The 21537-nt window shown below is 44.9% G+C and overlaps 1 protein-coding gene across 1 annotated transcript in view; it reads left to right on the forward strand.

The window, feature by feature from the left end:
- SMTNL2 (smoothelin like 2) overlaps nucleotides 1-21537 on the forward strand; it is a 48449-nt gene that overhangs the window by 21519 nt on the left and 5393 nt on the right. Inside the window, exons 2-8 of the mRNA XM_044994115.1 lie at nucleotides 10533-10620; nucleotides 11393-11635; nucleotides 12332-12394; nucleotides 14527-14602; nucleotides 17034-17207; nucleotides 17868-17985; nucleotides 19469-19620. Of these exons, the coding sequence (XP_044850050.1) occupies nucleotides 10533-10620; nucleotides 11393-11635; nucleotides 12332-12394; nucleotides 14527-14602; nucleotides 17034-17207; nucleotides 17868-17985; nucleotides 19469-19620 (914 nt within the window). The remainder of the gene's footprint in view (nucleotides 1-10532; nucleotides 10621-11392; nucleotides 11636-12331; nucleotides 12395-14526; nucleotides 14603-17033; nucleotides 17208-17867; nucleotides 17986-19468; nucleotides 19621-21537) is intronic.

Genomic DNA, 21537 nt, shown 5'->3' on the forward strand with positions numbered 1-21537 from the left:
ACCTCAGTTTTCCCCACACTCAGCTGATATATGGGACTCTGTCATTACCAAATGTGCCTACAATAAATCCGCGGAACGGTCAGCCTGGTGGGAAGTCAGTCTAATGGGTAGGATAATGCATTGTCTGCAAAGAATAACGCCTAATCTGCCTGAATTCTGTCTTGCTGCTGTCGGTGAATTCACTAACCTATTCTCAGCCGTCGTCGGGTGCATCAGAATCAACACCGACCTCCGTCTGGAATCTGTTTCTTTCTAAATGTTCATTTAAAAAAGAATGACTTCTTTTTAACTGGGGCTCCGGTGTCTTGGTAAATATGGATTTGAGAGAGACTGACAGCTCCAGGCTGAAAAGGCAATTTTCTGGGCATATAATTAAGTGTCTCTCAGGGTGTCTCAGGCAGATGTTTGTTCTCTCAGCTTTTCCAAACCATATAGCAACCCCAGGCAGCACATTCCTTGGAGAGCGATGTCATCATCACCTGTGTTCCTACCCGGGCTCATCCAGCTGAAAGGAACCTTTCTGATGGGGCTTTAAAACAAAGCCATTTCATCTGAGTGCAGGGGAGCTCCGGGGTGCAGCACAGAGAGAGTGGGAGGATTTGGAGCAGCTCTGTCAATCGCCAGGCTCTCATTAGAATTGTACCTTCTGTCCAGGGGTCATTTCCCAGTACCCTGGGCAGTAGGAAAGTATTGTTTTACACGGGAGGAGAAAAGCATTCTCAAAAGTGGTCTTTAAATTTGAGTGTATGAAATTTGGGATGCCCAGCTCTGGACACCTGGAGTTTACATTTCAGAGCCACTGAGCACTCATAACTCCAGCTGAAATCAGTGGGAGCTGCAGGGGTCAGCACCTAGGAAAACCAGCCCCCCCGGATCTACAGTTGGGCACCCAAAAGTAGAAGCTACTTTTGAAAACTTCAGCACAAGTGACTTGCCTGGGGTCGGTCACAGAGGAAATCCATGGGAGGGCTGGGAATGGAACCCTGACTCAGAGACAACCAGTGCCCTCTTACACACATTCAGGTCACAACTGTGCTATTCGTAGGTCTCATGTGGTCTGTGTACCCCATGCTGGTTCAGCGGACAAAGCAACTGCCTGTCTGCTCAGCCAGAGCTGATTGGCAGACCCACATGGCAGCTGTGCTGTGAAGATAAAAGGGCAGCAAGGCAGGCAGGCAGGGAGACTGCCAGAGGGACGGCGGGACTGCAGAGAGAGGATCCCAGAGAGAGGGGAGACGCAGCTAGACAAACCAACCCACCAAAGAGGGAGACGCTGTGGGGACGATTACAGAGGTAGGAAGTAGCTCAGGGAACACCAAGGGTTTGAGGGGAGGCCTGGTCTGGCTGTCCCTGGCAAGACCCCTGAGCTGGAACCAAGTGGAGTGGGTGGGCCTGGGTTCCCCCGTGTATCCCATCGAGGAGCTCTCCCCTTTATCCTACGGGGCAGAGTCTATTGAGGACCCATTCAGGAGGGATTGGTCCTTGACATGGACTTGACAAATGCAGAGTTGGGTGTGACGTCAGAGGGGAGGACGGAGTCAGATGGGCAAGCCTCTGCAAGGGGATGCTAGCAGATAAAGACCCCCCTGAACAACTCTAACCAACAATGAAAAATCCATTCTGCACATTTACCAGCCAAGGGCCAGTACCTCCCATCAAAGTCGCTGTGAGTTCTGTACAGAGAACAGTGGCACCAGAGTGTCCTTTGGCATTTAAAAAAAAAATTCAATCCATCCACTTTGTACAAAGTGAGTGAAATTCCAGCCCCATTGAAGTCAACAGGAATTTTATCTTTGACTTCAGTGGGACCAGGATTTCACCTTTCCCTAATGAAACTGTGTTGAGTTGTTGCAAATTGGAGAAAGTGAGTGTGTCCACTGTCGGAGGCATCCGTTTCTGTGCATGCCAAAGCAATGAGCATGCTAGAGAAGAACACTTGGGTAAGCTGCACTTTCTGTTTCAGTGGAGGTTTGCTGTTATTTATCTTGCGGATACAGCATCATGGGGGTGTTTTTGTAACTCCTATTCTGCTTGCCTCATCTGTGGCAAACAAGTCATGTAAATATTTTGTCAGATGAGAGAATTATTCCCTACAGTTTGTAAATTGACACTATCAAGGGTAGAAGGAGCCAGAACTGACCTACCTTTTTTGTGTCAGTTCGCAAAGCTTGTGGAATTCTTTGTGGGGTTTCCTTAAAACAAAGAAAAAGAAAAAAAAAGTCAGTGGTTTTTGCAAAAATGTATTATAAAAGGATGGGATTTTCAGAAGCACTGAGTGCTGGGTTCCCTTTGCTCCCATTGAAGCTGATCAGAGCTTAACTGCTCACTTCAATCAGAGCAGAATTAGGCCAGCACTGAGCACTTGTGAAAATCCCACCCAAACAGAGCAGCAGCAGCTCAGCATTCAGGAGGAGGCTGTCATCAATAATAAGCTGCTCTGCAGGGCTATCGAGCGAAGTTTGATCTTGAACCCTGATTGCATGCTGCCTCGTGCAGCACCACAGAGAGGAGGCAAACAACCTGGCCAAAATGTAAAGGTATCAAGTCAGAACCCCAGGGCGTAGCCTGACCGCCATGTTACATCCCTGCTCACTGCATGGTCAAAACATGGGACCTCCGACACGTTAGTGACTATGAACCACCATTGGCACTGATGTGATGTCACTGAAATCAGTGGAGTTACGCCAAGGACGATTGGGCCCACATGCTAATTGTGACTTGTGCAGATGGGAACCATGAGTGGAGTCCACTTTACAACCTGTTGAAATCTGCAGGATAGATGGGCCATTATTTAGGGTCAGACTGTCTCTGGCTGGTGCCAGAGTGCGATAGCCCTTTCCCTCACTCCTTCCCTAGGACCAAGAACAAGTGCAAGGGTAGAGAAAGCTGTCTCTAGGCAACCCCCAGGAAACAAACGTTGTTCCCCCCAGCAGCGCAAAAGTGGAGTAACTTCACTAAAGTCAGTGGTGTTGCTCCAGTTTTACATCGGTGTAAGTGAGAGCTGAACTGGGCCTGGGGACTGCCTGTTTACACTTGTCACATAATTAATTTCAAACATGTGAGCAGTTCCATTGACGTTACGCACATTGCTTAAGTACTTTGCTGGACCACGGCCTATGTCAGTAATGGGTGGAGGGCGGCATGCTCTTTAGACATCAGTGCACAGAGCCTTGGTAAAACACTCCAGTCCTCAAGGTGAAGATGCTCCATGTTGTTGAAGGCCACTCACTTCTGGTTCCATGCTTACAATGGATTTTAGTGGATAATAGCACATTTGGACCATGGGGCTTGCTACTGCATGGTGCTGAGAGGGAGCACCTAATCCAATCGGAGTGCTGAGGATCGCCTGAGAGGGAAGCACCTTGTCCAATGGAAGTGCTGCGCTCTGCTGCAGAGGAAGCACCACATCAAATGGGAGTGCTGAGCACCGCAGGAGAGGGAGCACCACGTCCAATGGGAATTCTGAGCACCGCCTCAGAACGAGCACCTTGTCCAATGGGAGTGCTGCGCTCTGCTGCAGAGGGAGCACCACGTCCAATGGGAGTGCTGAGCACTGCTGGAGAGGGAGCACCACGTCCAATGGGAATGCTGAGTACCGCCTGAGAACGAGCACCTTGTCCAATGGGAGTGCTGCGCTCTGCTGCAGAGGGAGCACCACGTCCAATGGGAGTGCTGAGCACTGCTGCAGAGGGAGCACCACGTCCAATGGGAGTGCTGAGCACTGCTGGAGAGGGAGCACCACGTCCAATGGGAATGCTGAGTACCGCCTGAGAATGAGCACCTTGTCCAATGGGAGTGCTGCGCTCTGCTGCAGAGGGAGCACCACGTCCAATGGGAATGCTGAGTACCGCCTGAGAACGAACACCTTGTCCAATGAGAGTGCTGATCCCCCTTCTTGTGGGGCACATAGTACTTTGCGGAACTGGGCACCATTAGCAGGAAAATAGTGATTCAATTCTCCAATTTTTAAAAACTGTATTTTGTTTGTTTTTTAAATAGTCCCTTCAGATGCCAGACCGCTCTGAACATTCTGGGTCTCTTTATTTTGCTGGGTTTTTTTGGTTGGCTTTTAATTTCTCATTGACAGGGCTGGTGCATTTTGCTCTTAAAAAGACACCTTTTGAGTCTAGAGACCAGGCCCCATCAGAGCCTAAAAATTTAAAATCGCTTCTCATCTTTTGGCAGCATCACTGTAAGACATGGACTCTGGGAATCAAAACTGTCCCTTAGTCAGGGCCTGATCTAGCTTGCACTGAAGACAGTGAGTGAAATTCTCTCTGCCACTTAAGCAGCACAGCAGCCTTATGCTGGCGCCATGCTCAGGGGTGACTAGCACCCCGTGGAGAACAGGGTGCGGCCACTCAGTCCTTCCTCAGGCATAGCTCCCACTGAATACAATCAATGAAACGGGAGACTTCCCTGAATAAGAATGTCACGACTTAGCCCTTATAGGGCAAAATCTTATAAGCTGGATTCTCAACTGATGTCAACCAATGTAGCTCCATTGAAGTCACTAGAGCAACTCCAATATACAGCGGTTGAGGTCTGGCCCTCCTTGTTGTGTAAGGCATAAATACAGAATAAAAATACGACTGAGGAAGGATGATGTTTGTTGTACTTTTCTCCAGTGAGTCCTGGCTGGTCACTGTGTTTATTCCTGCAAAATAACTGCTGCTAATCTCAGGGTACAGAGAAGTTCCCAAACAACTTTTATTTTTAAAAAAGTTAAGAAGTCCGTGTTCAATGTTACCGATTTAGTTTAGCAGGAATAAGTCAGATGCAGTCTCATTTTTGCCATGTAAGTACAAAGAAACGTTCACCTAGGGAATAATAGGTGCTCCAGTATTAGCAACAAAATGTTATTATTTTTGATTATGAGGAGGGACAAAATCATATTTTGTTAAAGATGCCATTTTCCCGCTATATTTGATATGCTGTATAACGCGAAGTCTAAGGACTGGATTTTCTAAAGAGCCCACCACTCATTCGGAGACCAAATTACGGGTAATTCTGAAGAGCCCCCTCTGCGGGTGTGAGCTCCTTTGAAAATAGGGCCCTTATTTAGGTGTCTGTCTGGGAGCAGAGCTCTTTTGAAAATCTGACCCCGTGTAGCATAGATGGCCCTAGACAGGGCCGGCTCCAGCTTTTTTTGCCGCCCCAAGCGGCGAAAAAAAAAAAAAAAAAGATAAAGCTGCGATTGGTGGCACTTCAGCGGCAGCTCTACCGCGCCGCTTCATTCTTTGGTGGCAATTCGGCAGCCGGTCCTTCTCTCTGAGAGGGACCTGCTGCTGAATTGCCACCGAAGACCCGGACCTGCTGCCCCTTTCCATTGGCTGCCCCAAGCACCTGCTTTCTGTGCTGGTGCCTGGAGCCGGCCTTGGCCCTAGAACAGCTCGGATGCTTTTAAGAATGTTTGGATGCTGGAAAAGAGTGAGAGCTTCCAAACACACGCACTTTTATGGGGATTATTTTCTCCTACATTTCTTACTAATAAAGTAGTGAACAAAAGTTTCCTGTGCGCAGATCCAGTACACAGCAGCATCTCAGCATGGAGCCGGAAGATGTACCTCCGGGGAGGATAAAACTGTTGTTGTGTGTGACCACCCTAAAATCCCAGGAGCCAAGAGGATTTTGATGTGGCAACCAAGGAAAATCTGAGCGTGTGTCACTTTTGTTATTGAAGCTGTAAACAAAGCAGTGGTAAAAACCAACGGTGCCTTTTCACAAGCACATTAAACTAACAAAGGAGGCATGTGTTGCTTATGTCGATTGATGGTAAACGGTTTGGGGAATATGCTGGCACATTCTTTTACACCTCAGGCCTTGATCCAACAAAGTATAAAAACACACGTGTAACTTTAAAAATGTGAAGTAGCCTTATAACTTTAAGCACGTGACCACAATGGGCGTGCCCAGGTGCTCAAAGCTGAACGTGCGCGTCAGTGCTTTGCTGGACCAGGGCCTTCGTCTTGATCAGAGTTCTAATTCCGTGTGAGCACGGGGCAGGGGTTTCAAGTGACTAGTGACTTTGGGGGCTTTGGAAAATCAGATCCCTTTAACGGTGTCTCAGGCTGGGCACCCAAAACCACGAGCCACTTTTAAAAATTGTAACTGTGTTCCCAAATTGTGCCATGCCCTTGCCAAGCATAAGGTTCAGTCGTGATTGGGAATATAGGACCCAAACCAACTCTCATTGAACTCAAAGGAAAGGCTTCCACTGTCTTTGGTAGTGTAGGATTTTAACCATAATTTTATACTTTGTTCCCAAATTGCACTTAAACTACCATTGTAACAGGATCACTTGACATTGTAGGGTATAAAGTGCAGATGGGACCCCAATCCCCAGAACAGATCATTATGAGCTGGTGAGGATTTGGATTAGGACTAGTAAAACTAGAAACATCTCAGGTAGTGGAAAATACAATGGAAATTCCCAGTGAATTAACACTGAAGAGAAAGAATGTGCTTGATTTAAAAGCTAACGGTAAGGCAGGAAAGGTCCTTGTCCCATGTTCTGAGTGTATGATGGGCGAAGATAAACAGGGGTATGCTAAAAATCAAATAAGGGCCAGGAAACCATGTTTTCTGCAGACTTACCTCCGGTTGATTGTTTGGTTTCGGCATTTTACATGCAATGTGGTTTTTTTCCCCCACCACTAATGAGTTATTTTAATAGTTAATTATGAAGCCACAGCATAACTATGTGAAATCAAACCATCACTTTGATTTCCTCCACGTGAAAACCAAATGTGGATGCAGGGGAAAATTATTACTTACCTGTGTGCTGCCTCTTTCCTTTCTATTCTATATAGGTTCTTATACCACCCTTATTACCATAGTATTTGAGTATCTTCCAGTAGTGGATTAAGCAACATGATTAACATCTGTGCAAAGTAACTTACTGTATAGCAAAAGCCAAAGCAGAAAGCTTGGCTAATGGACAGAACACAAGTCAGAGGTGTCCCTGTTTATGTTACAACCCGGGGTTTTTATTTTAAAATGAGCCTTCGGGTTCAATTCTGCAGGGTGTTGGTGGCACAGGCCCAGACAGGCTAACTACTTAAGGCCCAGCTTAACTTTAACAGGGTGAGTAGTCCTGCTGAGGTCAGGAGAAGCTGGCTTCTCTGACATTTTGTATAAATCACAGTAAGTGAATAACTAGTGGCAAGGAATTTGGATTTTTAAAATTCTGTCACTTCTAATAATGTGCTAATAGCAACAGAGGTAAAATGTGTTTGTTTCTAACACCTGAGGCCAGATCCTCAGCGGCTGTGAAGGAGTGTAGTTTAACTGAGTGTTATGGAGCTATGCTGCTTTACACTGGCTGAGGATCTGGCTACTGATGTATAAGTTAACAGCATTCTAGGCTACGCCTACATTTACAGCGGGGTGTAGCATACAGATACTGCACACCCAGCTAGCCCAGGTATAAACAGCAGTGTCGATGGTGAGGCACTGCTTAGGCAAACAGAGCACAGACACACCAGAAGCTTAGGGTATATATATCCTACATGGCTCACTCTATACCTCCAAGCAGGGCCGCCTATGTCTACGCTATTTTTAGCAGTGCGGTGTCCCGCTGCCCTCTGCCCTGCCGGAGCCTTTCACTGCCATGTGTAGGTACACACTGCAGTGTGGATGCAGCCTGCTTTTCACTGTGGTATATAGCTACACCTATCCTACACGCTGTCCCAAGTGTAAACAATAAAGCCCTACATGTTGGGCTAAACTCTGCTCTCAGTAAAACTGCGGGTAAATTCTGGGAACATCATTCAATCCATTGAGTTGCTCCAGATTTACACTGGTGTAGCAGGGAATAGAGCATGCCCCTATGCAGTTTTGCCAACTTCAAGAGTTCACAAGTTATGAATCAGGCCCTAAAATCATAACATTGTCTTGATCATGATTTTTTTTAAAAATAATAATTAGGAGTTATTTTTCTTTGTCTCCTGATTTCTGCATCTTTAGATCACACTCAGTTCACATTTTCAGGCTTTTCTCCACAACCATAATGGTTAGAAATTTCCATTTAAAAAGAAAATGAAAATGGAGACTCATAAAATCACCTGCCTCCAGGAGCTGAGGCTTTAAGATAAACCAAATATTGTGAGGGTTGGGATAAAATGATGTGAGTGGGCAACTCTGCCTCTGGTGGGATTTTTTGTTTTGTTTAATCCTGCAGTCTGAATCCAGAGAGAGAGAAATTGACACACAACTTTTGTATCTAATGTGACAACCCAGTTGCACAACTGACTGCTTTTTTTTTCTTTCATTATTAGTTTAGATTGAGTAAACACACAAATGTGTTGCAGATTTTTTAAAAAACTTTTGGGCCAGTCTGGTGTAAAGTCTATTTACAGTGACCTCAAACTTTCCCATGGACTTTAACTTAGGGAACTCGCAGTTTCCCATAAACAGGTATAAGTACCACAACATTTTTTAATCAAAGTAATCATGTGACTGCAAAAATATTCTTTTTTTGGTCTCTTGCAACCAAAAATTGCGTACTTTCTGCTGGATGATAAAAACAAAACGTTCTTGGCTGATTTGCCTGGAATTAAATTAGCAAACATCAAAAAGTATGTAGTTTTCCAAAAACAACATTTCAAAAGTTATAAGTGGTAACTCAGTCATGAAGTGCTAGGATATTTACTTTTCCCCGAATACTCTTTCCATATGTCATCTAATTGTAATGACTGTCATTTTATCTGCCTTAAGTAGAGAGAACTTGTGTAGAACATTAAGCAGTTTTATGCAATGTCCTGTAAATGTTGTATAAAGAAGATTCATGTGTAAACATAAGGGACTCTTCGAGTTAATGTTGAGAAGAGTTATGGGCTTTACTCCACAGTTTGTCCCAGCGGAAAACTTTTACTGGCCATAAATTGTACCACTGTTTTACATAAAGGCCATTAAATCATTCCTAAGGTAAAAATACTAGGTTAGGATTTAGAGTTACAAGAAGTTAGAATCAGCAACTGGATTGTATGTGTGGAGAAAAAGTTGCCTTTATTTTGCTCATCCTGTACAGGAGGGGGAACAGATTTACTGGGATATTGCTGTAATAACTTGGGCCTCACTCCTGCAGTCAATCCTGATGCGCGTGACTAACTTTACTCACAGGACCAGACCCGTTCAAGTGGATGGGGCCATTCAATTTAGTGACGTTTTACATCTGCATCAGTGCTTGCAGAACTGGGCCCTCCCTCTGTTTCTGCATTTATTTTCATAGCGTGCATGCAAATCCTGGGTCTGATCTTGTGAGGTGCTGAGCACCCTAAACAGCCAGCACCTCTTTTAGGCCCTGATCCTGCAAAGGCTTAACTTTACACATGTGAATGGGCCGACAGGCTTCAACAGAATTACTCACATGTGTAGAGATATGCACATGCTGTAGCTTTCGCAGGACGGAGATATTGTGTTGAAGACAGCGCAGAATCATTCAAAGACATGACATAGTTGGCTATAAAGCAGAATAAATTAACTTTGTACAGAAGAACAGTGACACATGACTGATATGTGCATCTGTGAAAAAGATCACACTCAGTTCACTGAAAGGTACAGACTCTTGTCCTGGGGTGAGATCTTGGCACTTTTCAAGTCCATGGGAGTTGTGCCATTGATTTCAGTGGAGCCAGGATTTCACCCGTGGCATGCATACCACTGATCTAAGGTAAACAGCACTGATTTTGGTCCTGCTGCTGCTCCCAAAGAAATCAACAGGAGTTTTGCCATTGACTTCACTTGGAGCATGATCAGGCTTTATTTCCCACACTGTGTTAAATGAACAGCAGATGTGCTCACCTACAGTTCCCCACAAGTGGACGGCAGTGGTATTTGCTAATATTAAAAGCATGTCAGACTTTGTTCTGAACCAGCCCATCCTGTCTGTGTAGCAGAGGGCTTTGTTTTAAGTCACAATACAACTCTGGAAGGTTGGAAGGGGGGAGCAGGGGGAGGAGTACCAGAACTTCCAATGTATTAAAGTAGCAGAGGGTGGAAAAGGCAGACATTGGCCTGTGTGATGCCCCCTGTGATTACAGAAAATGCCCCACCTGAGCACAGTGTATCCTCTATGTGCCACAGGAAGGGAAACCCCCAGGGCTTAATTTGTCATGAAAGAGATGCCAGGGCTCAAGCAATTTTTTTACATTCATAACTGACAGCAAGCCCAGAGGTGTTGGGGCTCTGAACTGCTAAGCCTAGAGGTGCCGGGGCAAAAATTAAGCACTGGAAACCCCTCCTTTCTGCACTGGGCCAATCTGCCCTTGGCTACATATCCGAGGGTTGGATTTAGTCCTTTATCACCAGCGCTCCTCTTGCAGCAGGCAGCAGCCAGACCGTTCAGATACTCAGTGTGATCCTGAATGATTTGGCTTTTGGGGGTAGGGGCTGTCTCCCTCTCTCTTGCATGGAGACTATCACAATGGGACCTGATCTCAGTTGGGACCTCTGGGTGCTACAGCGACGACTACCGTTAATAATTTGAAAGCCAAACCATCGTTCAAGTATTGTGTGCAATGTTTTGGCAGAGCGTGGACCTGGATGACCACAACGAACCTGAGATTAGAAGAGTTTCTAATTCCTCCATAGTTGAAAACGGACACCAGTCTTTGGCAGGTAAGAGAAGAGAAATGCTTGAAATGAGTCTTTTCAAGATCAACTTTGAATGCAAAATATTGCTCCTGGTCAAGAGCTCAATTCTGTCTACTGAGCAGCTCTCTGATGTCGCCAGTGTCTTACTCTGGAACTGTTTCAGCATGAATGCTGTGCTAAGGCCCTGATCCTGAAACACTTAGGTATATGCTTGATTTTATTACCATGAGTAGTAACCATTAACTTGTTAAGCATGTGCCTAAGGGTCTGCAGAATCGGGGCCTAAGACCCATCATCAGCTTGACTTCCAATTACGATAACAGGACTTTGTATTCTGAATGCCTTCCTGTTCATGCATTTCAAAGGACTTTGCAAACTATTAATTAACTCTCACCACCTGTCTGTGGGAAAGGTCTTATTATCTCTATTTCTCAAAAGAGGAAACTGAGGCACAGAAGGTTTAAGTGAACCAAGAAAGAACAAAGGAGTCCTGCCTCCTAACCCCCAGCAGTAGAGCATGAGAGTTAGTGGCCCTAAAAGGAAACATAGTAGACTAGTCATCTGAAGAAGCTTTTCTAATTAAGACTATTAAAGAGTAGAATATGATCAGTTACTTCCAACTTACATCTGAGTCTGTGCATAAATGACAATCAGCTAGGGGGAAATTTGATTGTTATTCCCAGGCTTTCCTAAAATAAAATTAAATAAAGCCATGGTGCATAGATATCGTTTTGTATTTTTAAAGATATCTGTCAATAAAAGTATTTCTCTCTCCTTGTTTTCTTTAATACCCTAGGTCAGGCAAAAGTCTCACAAGAAGTGACCTCTTCCTTTCAGATGTCAAACTCGTCCCCTGAGGAACATGCCCCTGCAGTAACCTTGCGGATGCCCCACCTTCCTGTTACTGCAGTAACAAGAGTATCAGAGAAGTTTTCAGGAGAAACCTCTGCCTTATCAGGAACGAGTAATGCTACCAGTGGCCTGATAGGGCAGAGCAGGAGCCAGAATGAGGCTGTGATGAAAACTTCCAGCCAATCAGGTAAAAGAAATGTCCAGGTATGAAAATAATTTGCTCACTGAAGCCAGCTCTGATTTAAAAAAATAATACAACAGAAGCTCATATAATTTGATTCTTGTTCACACTATTCAGCCGCCTTCTTTTCTGAACTGCACTTCATGCAAAGGTTAGCGGCTGTGATGTTTGTAGTCCAGTGTATCTGAGCCTCAGTCACACACTGCAGATTTTACATAGACGTTGCTCCCATTGGGGTTAGATAGGACCTGATCCAAAGCCTGCTGAAGTCAGTGAAAGTCTTTCCATTGACTACAGCAGTTTTGGGATCAAGCCCGTAGTGGTTTGCACACAACTTCCCTGTGAGGAAGGTCTTGTTGTTTCTGTTTTACAGATGAGGAAACTCAGGTGCAGAAAGTTCCAGTGACCTGCCTGAGATTTCAAAGAGGAGTGAGCAATGCAGCCCGGAATAAAACAAAGGAGTCCTGACTAGAGCGGGTTGGAAAATAGGAGGGAGGGGGGTGCATGGACCTGATTCTCCTATTGCACCAGTCTGACACTGATGGAACGCCATTGAACTCCTGATTTGTGAAAGGAAGGTCCAGCCCCATTGCCAACAAGAGAAATTGTGTCCATTTAAATAAAAAATCCCTCCTCTCTACCTGCCCTTTTTTTAAAACAAAGAAACAAGCAAACGGCTCCTCTGTCTTTTTTGCTTTTCAGTGACTGCTGTGAAGACCTGGAATTCAAGTTCCGTGAGAACAATGGGCACCTCCATAGCTGCAGGTGGGTGTTATTTTCTCTGCCCTTCAGCATGGAAGGTATATCCCAAACCCACATAATTATGCTAAACAGTACAAGGAAGCCAGTGCTGCAGCACTTGGGGGTTCAGATCTGGTCCCATCTCTACTGAGTAGGATTTGTCTATCCACTAATCTTTAATTGGATGGTTATATTACATCAGTATGTAGTAACACTAAGAGCATTACAAGGCTGCATGCAGAGGTCCAGTTTAGCCCCACTGAAGTCAAGGTGAGTCTTTCCATTGACTTCAGTGAGAGTCAATAAATCAGTTCTTAGCAGAGGGCAATGGTCCATTCAGACTCAGGGCATGTCTACACATCCAAAGCTGTTCATGGGACAGCCTACCCAAGCAAGCTTGAATCCAGCTAGCGCAGGTAACGGCAGCGAAGATAGTGCCACGTGGGCTTCAGAGCTGGCTAGCGTGGCAAGTACATGCCCAGGGACTGTGCCAGTCTTGAAATACTTGCGCTGAATCCCGTGCTATACTGTCTTCACTGCTATTGTTCACCTGTGCTAGCTGGATTCAGAAGAGCTCTGGTAGGCTAGCCTGCACACACTTTTTGCTGTGTAGACATGCCCTTGAGAGTACTTTGCCACTGGGGTTTGGTTTTACAAACCCTGAAGATGATCCAGCCAGAGCAAAGAAAGGCCTTCAGTTTATTTGGGATTTTCCACAATGCCCTTTGTCCTTACCACAAACACTTCATAAATCACACTCTCAGAAGGGAATTTATTCTCTTCGCTTTCTAATGGTTTGTCTCGCACTGAGGCCAGGGTGCTACCAGATCAGACTGATTTTGCGTTCTTTGCTGTACATTGGGGCAAACTTGATTTTCTGGAGGAGAGAACGACCAGACCTCTCAGCTGCAGGGAATGTGGTAGGAGTAAGAGCTGTGTGAAGCTGCAGCCCGGAGAACTGGTGGGAAAAGACTTTAACATGGGTGGTATTCAAATGAAGGCAGATCAAACCCTGGTACATATCAGGAAAGCTGCTAAACAATGCTGCTTTGGGAGAGCAGCCACACACCACCACCATGCCAAAGCAAATTCACTGGAGGAGCCTTAGGGATGGGTAGCATGGTTTGAAAACTGAACTTTTCAACATCTGACCCCTTCTTCAAGTCACAAATGTGTAAAAGGACAAAATGCCTCAGACTCTTAATTCACGGCTAAACAAATGACTTGAATGCTCTCCAAAAATGCTGTTAGTCCACATCACCAAGCTATTACTCTCTGTAGACAACAAAGCCATTTGGAACCGATTTGCATGATCAGTTCAGCAGGGATGCAAAAATGACACAGCCTAGAAAACGCATTACTTCTTAGCACAAGAGGCTCCCACAGGCTTGCAAGGTGAGGATCCAGATCAGCTCTGGGCAGAAGAGCACAGGAAAACTAGTCCCTTCACAGTCCAGGGATTAAACCTGAGATGAAGAATCTTCACATTCGGTTTTCAAAGGGCAATTAAGTTTACACTTGAAAACCTAGGACCCAATTGCCTTTTCATTTACAGTACCAGGGAGTATATCAATGAGGTCGACGCAGGTACATGCATATGAAACGGATGGAGAAGAGAACCAGCCCCTTAGTGTTAATCCTTCGTTCCCGAGCACAAGTACTGAACAGGTGGTGGAACTAAAGTAGCCTGTAGTGCAGCGACTTTAAATTATATTAGCCTCCGCACGGCTGCTTATGGCCTGCCAGAATGACCACAGCCGTCTACGATATAGTACCTTTTCCTCCTGCCCTGGCTCCATCTCCAGCATGCCCTCTACTCTGGGACTGGCGGGAGGGCCAGTGTAGGTCTGCCTGTGGAGTCCCAGCACAGTGTCTGCACCAGGGGAATTGTCCTGTGGCCCCTTGGGAGCTGTTTATTGCCCCTGTATGCGACTATAGTGATGTCTGGTGCCTGGGACAGTGGGGAGAATCTCTCCCCAGGAAATCATTAGCTCATGCTGGCAGAGGTCTTTTATAGAGAAAGCTGCAACTTTTCATTGCTGTGAGTAAGAATAAATGCATGGCCACATGTCAGGAAATAGATTAAAAACATGTGTGGGAAGAGGAGAAAATACTTTCAACACTGATGCATCTTGTTTTTCTTGCTGTTTATACAGAGAAAAGCACTTCCGTCACAAAGTCTATGTCAGCCATGAGCTATGGATTGACTAGTGGAACCAAAGCTAGTGAAAGGTAGGATCTTCCTTTGACTGTTTCAGTGAGACTTTTTCTGAGTGTGTTCAACGTAGCCTAAATGCAGAGGTGTTCTGTTGACTCATCTTGGCATCCAGACCAAGTGTGTCCTACTGGCTCCAGTCCACAAAAGGGTTTGAGTGTCTCTGAGGCAGAAGGAACTAGAGACTTGAACAAAGAGAGATCCTGCAGGTTTTCTCAGGATCTGTCAAGCTCACGCTGATGCTTAGACTGAGATTAGTTTGTCACGTAATTTAATAGCAAAGGCAAACCCAGAAATGGGTTACTGTGTTAGGAGCAGGTTGGGAATAGCATGTGGTTAGCTGCCCTGCATTACAGGATAAGGGAAGGATGGGCTTATGGGTCAGGCACTAGCATGGGAGATCTTGGTTCAGTTCCTGGCTCTACTTTAGACTCCCTGTGTGACTTGGGAGGAGTCCCTTAATCTCTCTGTACTTCAGCACCCCTCCTGTAAAATGAGGATAACATTTCCCTATGTGTTGGAAAGAGAAGTCCATTACTTTGTGTGAGGTGCTCAGCAATTGGGGGCCACATAAGTACCGAGATAATTTGATAACCTTTGATCTAGCCGGTTCCCCCAGCCAGTGCAGGATTGTTCTCTGCAGTAGATACTTTATCGTGCTTTAGCTAGGTTAGTGACCTGCCTTCATGCATGGAGTGTCCCACTCTCATACAAATCTCACTGTCAGAACGCACCAAGTCCAGAACCTTGATACTGATTGCCACATTGCCAGCCCTGTTCTAATCCCAGCGTGAACAGGCACAGATGGGATGTAAAAAGCTTCAATTGTCCTTTAATAGCCATGCCCGGGCCTCTGAAAACTCCTTTTAAAGCACTCAGCTGTGTAAAAGTTGTTATTTTGGGTCTATTTTTGGCACTTGAATACATGACCCCTATCAACCATCCTTAGTTTGACTGGCCTGCAGCTTAGCTTACAGCTTTAAGTTTCTAAACTCCTTAAAGGACACACTATGACTTTCTGCCTTCACTCCTAAAGGCTGACTACCACACCTTTTTGAATAACTCAGTCACAGTTGTTTAGTATAGGATTACACAGTATCACAATTACTGTGGCAATATCACGGCATCCTCAGCATGCAAAACCTCATCAAGAAAAAGGGTAGCACAGATTACATAACCCTCTTAAACTGGGCTTGCATCTGCCCTGAAAATTTCCCTGAACAGGGTTTTACGTTTCTTATGAACAACTAATAAGTTAGGATGCGATACCAGCTCCTTGGTGGCTAAGACATAGAAGAATGATCATCATGGGCTTAATATATGGGACTTAGAGTCAGTAGATCCGGGTTTGATTCACAGCTCTGCCCCAGATAATGTGTGATCTGGAGCCAGTCAGTGCCTTGATTTGTGCCTCAGTTTCCCCTGGTTGGAAATGGTGGTAACACACCCTCCTTCACATGTGTACTAGGTGGCTTAAATCACTAATATTGGTCAAGTGCTTTGGGAACCTCAAATAGAAGTGCAAAGCGATATATAATCCTATATAACAGGGGTCAGCAACCTTTCAGAAGTGGTGTGCCGAGTCTTCACTTATTCACTCTAATTTAAGGTTTTGCGCACCAGTAATACATTTTAACGTTTTTAGAAGGTCTCTTTCTATAAGTCTATATTATAGAACTAAACTATTGTTGTATGTAAAGTAAATAAGGTTTTTAAAATGTTTAAGAAGCTTCATTTGAAATTAAATTAAAATGCAGAGCCCCCCGGACCGGTGGCCAGGACCCGGGCAGTGTGAGTGCCACTGAAAATCAGCTCGCGTGCCGCCTTCGGCACATGTGCCATAGGTTGCCTACCCCTGCTATATAATATAATCCAACTGGCCTGCTGGTGTAAATTGGCCTGGGTCCATTGGAGGCAGTGGAGCTACATTGACTTATAGGAGCCAAAGATTGGTCTTGGTATGAGTGACTTAGGAGCCCAAGTACCAAATGTGACTTATGCTCTTAGATGCCTAAATCTCATTGGAAATTAATGAGGATTCAGACCTTATGTGCCTAACACTTAGACTTTTAAAGGGATTCAGGAGTTGCTCTGCTCAGAATTACAACGCCTGATTTAGATGGCTAAGTCCCATTTTCAAAAGTGACTTAGGTGCTTAAATAAATATCTATGCCTAACTCCCACTGATTTGAATGGGAGTTAGGCATCTAAATACCCTTGGAGACCTAGCCTTTTGCAGTCTACATCCTATTGACTTTCAGTGAGATCTAGGTTCCCAAATACCCAAGTTACTTTTGAAAATGGCTAAGTTATTCACATGCTTTTGAAAATAATTTATTCCATGTGTTTAGGATGCTGAAGTTTTGCTGTTACTGATCTCAGTGCTTTGTGGTGATACCCAATGTTCCGGATAGTTTCTCGTAGACTGTTTTTGGTGTTCTCTTTCAGCAATACCATTGACAGTTACTATGATGTGACACCCAAATCCTGTTCCCCACCTCCGACTGTACATCGCCAAGTGGAACGGAGGCGAGAGCTGGTGCGGTCTCAGACGTTGCCGCGCACTTCAGGAACGCAGGCCAGGAAAGCGCTCTTTGAGAAATTTGAGCAGGACAGTGGAAAGTACGTCACTCCTTAGTCCCTCTCGCATCCAAAGGGGGCTCAGTACTGGGAAAATATTCTGCTAATGACTTATAGCAGAGGGATCTCCAGACTTGGAAATTTGAGCACAGGAAATCTGGGGCCTGATCCAGCTCCACTGAAGGCAGTGGGAGAATTTCCAGTGGGTATTGGCTCAAGCCCTTGGTGGACATTCCAACCAAGAATGAAGATTCAGTAATGTCAGGCGGTCAACCTGAAAAGAACCAAAGCCAGGAAATTCAGAGCTCAAGCTGTTATATATTCACCCTCCTGGCCCAGCGGGTGTTGTAAAAACCTCCCTCTGGCTGGCTCATAAAAGGAGACGGATTTCATGGTTTTCTATTGTTACTCGAGAGCCAACAATGTGTACTGTGCTTTACAGGACATGGTCCTTGCCTCAATGTTTATACTGTAAATAGAAGCTAGAGATGAAATTCTGACTCTTTTGAAGTCAATAGGGGTTTTCCCTTTAGCGTGATTAGGGCCAGGATTTCCCCTATGCATGCCTCACATAGGCAAGGGGTGGCAAAAAAAAGGTTGTGTTTATGGGCTCGTTACTGTCTCTGTCAGGGCATGCAGCTGCCGGGAAGACGTTAGGATTAGTCTCCTCTCGTCAAGGTTTTCTCCCTTTTCTTCTTCTAGAGGAAAAGGAGAGTCCAAAGCAAAGCTGAAGCGGTCACAGAGTTTTGGGGTCGCCAGTGCAAGCAGCATTAAGCAGATTCTACTGGACTGGTGTCGCTCCAAAACCATAGGATACAAGGTGAGAGGATGTCACTGCTTTCCATTTTAATTATTTCCGGGAACGTATTTGAGTATTTCTAGAGAAACTTCACTCAGAAAGTGTGTTCCATAGCAAGTGACTCTGAAATGCACTAGACAATGGGTTACATTTATCACTGGTCTCCAATCCCCCCGAGAAACTGTGTGTGTATTGCTTAGTTCATTGGAAGCCAATAAGACTACTCACATCACTGCAGTTAGTGCTTAAGGGCTAGATTGTTTAAAATATTTAGGCACTCAACTCGCCATAAGAGTTAGGCGCCTAAATAGCTTTAAAAATCTGGCCCTCGCTGCTTTGCTGGATTGAGGTCTGGATTGTGTGTGTTTACAGGATCCATCTTACGTCTCTGCACTCTCTGCTAATTGTAGAGTGTGTCTCCTTTATTTTATATAATGAGATGCAGATGGGGCTGGAGATTACTTGGTAGTACTATTACCTGGAGACCAGGATAACTTTGTTATGCCGTAGCCCAGACTGCTCTATATTGGAATTAGAGATGTTTAATCAGATTAAATGCTTGAGGTTAAATTCTCCCAGTTTCAGCACGTTCATGTCTGTGGGATGGCTCTAGTGTAACTGAAGAGAATCTGGCCTGGGGGAGGTCCCGTTAGAGTTGCATAGCATTAAACTGCATTGCCTAATGCAATTGCCAGGGGAAAGGGACAATTTCTTAGATTTATAAGAACAAAAGAATGCCCATTCCACAGTGCCGTTCTGAGAAAACAAAATATAATTGTTGTTGAACTCTAAACTCAGGGGTATATTCCAACCGATGAAACCATCAGGGTCTGACTTCTGTATGGTGGGGAAAAGTCTAGCACCACGAGGCAAAAAGAGCCCAGTTCCATTTTGTTACATGGGTGCAAATCCAGAATTACATTAGCTCTTTGCTGTAATGGCAAATGGGCCAGTTTCTGCACAGTCCTACACTGTGTGCCGTTCCAGTGGGCCAAAGTGTCCCCTCATTTACCTTCAGACAACGCCCTTAAAGTTCACAGGGCTATTCAGAGTGCAAGTCAGTACTAATTTGACCCTAAATGTATAGCAAGCAATACAGATTAGTCTTTATACAACACTAAGCACTGCACAGAAAAATACCATCCTCCGGCTAGTGACTACTCCATAGGGCTCAGTAATGCTCTCAGTTTAGAGTAGACAAAGAGAGTCGCATCCAATGCCCATTGAAATTAATGGCAGTCTTTCCATTGTCTTCATTGGGCTTTGGATCAGGCCTGTGGACTACACATCTGCTTTGCACCTGCGCTAACTTTCACAAAAGGGCCGAGGATGCCAATTCTCCTCTTAGCCCAAATAACGTAATGGGTGTACAAACAAGGAAACAAAAACCATCAGGCATCTGCTGCGTACTCTGCATGTCCCCTTTGGTGAGTAAGAGAAGGTCAAGTATACAGCAGTTCCCAGCTCTGTACACAGCCCTGAAGCTCTGTTTGCATTCTGACAGCACCTTGATCTGCAGAACTTCTCCTCGAGTTGGAGTGACGGGATGGCATTCTGTGCCCTCGTGCATTCTTTCTTCCCCGAAGCCTTCGATTATAATGCGCTTGACCCAGCTAACCGCAAGCAGAACTTTGAGCTGGCTTTCACCATGGCTGAGTGAGTATCATTTTAGATCTCTGTGAAGTGCATCCAGTTAAAGTCTCACAAGACTGTGATCATTTCTCTCTCATACCCGGCATCACACGCTCACACTTATAATGCCAAAAAAGGGGAGTAAGACTTCACAAGACATCACATAAAGCAGGAGGCTCAGGAATCAAGAGAGGCATTTTTAGCAGATGACTGGTAATCAATAAGTTGTTGCAAAGAAACTCCAGGGCTCTTTGGATTCATGCACTCAGATTCTTGCCTGCCAGCTCCAGTTCTCCCTATCAACCAGATTCATCCCAAAGTTATAGCTATTATATACACAAGGGATTTAGGAGCATCAGTACCATTTGAAAATCTCCCCGTCAGCACTTAGGAGCATCTCCCCCATGATGCTTAGCACCAGACTATCTATAAAGCACTTACCACTGCAGCTTCTAATAGCTGGGTTCTACTTCCACAGCAATCTATGGCAGTCTTGCTACTGCCATCCGTGGGAGGCAGGACTGGGTCTTCAGAGAGCGGGTACGTGCACTAACCTGACGTTCTGATGCACTTGATTTAGGTCTGGAAATTCATGGGTTTCACTTTAACACTTTCTGGAGACTTAACTTGATCTTTCTATTGCACACCACAGAACTTCCATTCAGGTTCCATTCAGTAGCTTAAGTCAACCTGGGCTGCTGTCTAATCAGATGTTGTTTCCCTCTAGTCCTTTGAGGGAAATGAGTTAAAATAGCTTTTACAACTTCTGCTGACAGTTATTACTGCATGTTCCCGACAGGTGGCTTTTCTAAATCCATGTAAATACCCATCTAGAAAGCTCTTAAACCTTATACATTTTATTAATTGAGATTTGGAAAAAACCAGAAATGGTCTTAAGATGGATTACTAGTAACTATGACAAAATAACCAGATCAGACCATATGACTCATAAGTGTTGACAGCCTATTGGATTTCAGTGTAGCAGAGAACAGAATACATGCACTTTCCTTAAGACAGCTGGAGGGTGGGTTGTACAAGGTGACTTACAGGCAGTGGAAAATACAAGCAAACTGAATTTAAAAGAAGTTGTTATTCCATTGTTAGAAAATTGGGTCACTTTAAAAATTACTCTCAGCCAGATCCTGTAAATTGGCGTAGCTCCGTTGATTTTAATGGTGTTACACTGATTTACAGCAGCTCGGGATCTGCCCCTCCTACTTTAACTTAGGAGGTCAAGGATTCTTTGCCTTTGAGTTGAAAAGTTTAGGATACGGAACCAGGAACCAAAACAACAGTCCCAAGAGTCGTGATACCATGGTGCCTAATCAGTCAAACTCACATTTACAGTACTCTAACTCGGCAGGTAGGAGAACTGCCTTTTGGCATCCCCTGCAAGGGAACAAGAGTGGCTAGTGCAAGGACACTTGCAATGAGAGATTTATCCCCCTCCCACCCACCTCTCAGCGAGCCTGTCATGGCAAAGTATGTGCAAGACACGGCCAATGTCTTTATTTTTCTATAGCTGTAAAATGATGTTGATCCGTGAAATAAACACAAAATTAAGTGGCAAAACAAATGTAAAACGTGCATCGGTCAAGAGGCTGCACGTGAGTTAACACAGGAGATAGCGAGTACAGTGGAATGCAATACCAAAGCTCTTTTACCGGTCCTGCTATGCATGCTTACAGTATGTATAGAACCAGTATGCCGCTGACATATATACACAGCATGATTCTGTGTACTTGCGTTTCTGCAACGGACAGTTTTCTTGAACTGAATTTTCTCCTGACTTTTGGGTGACTAAGGAACATACGCTCAGACCCTCATGTTTTGTTGTTTTTGTTTTAGTGGAATACCATTGTTATTTAGAGCAACACTTCTTTTGCTTTGTGAAATACTGTTAGGAGGGAGGAAAGTTATGTCTGTACACTCTTCTCATTG

This window comes from Mauremys mutica, chromosome 19 (genome assembly GCF_020497125.1).
Source record: "Mauremys mutica isolate MM-2020 ecotype Southern chromosome 19, ASM2049712v1, whole genome shotgun sequence".
Lineage (NCBI taxonomy): Eukaryota > Metazoa > Chordata > Testudines > Geoemydidae > Mauremys > Mauremys mutica.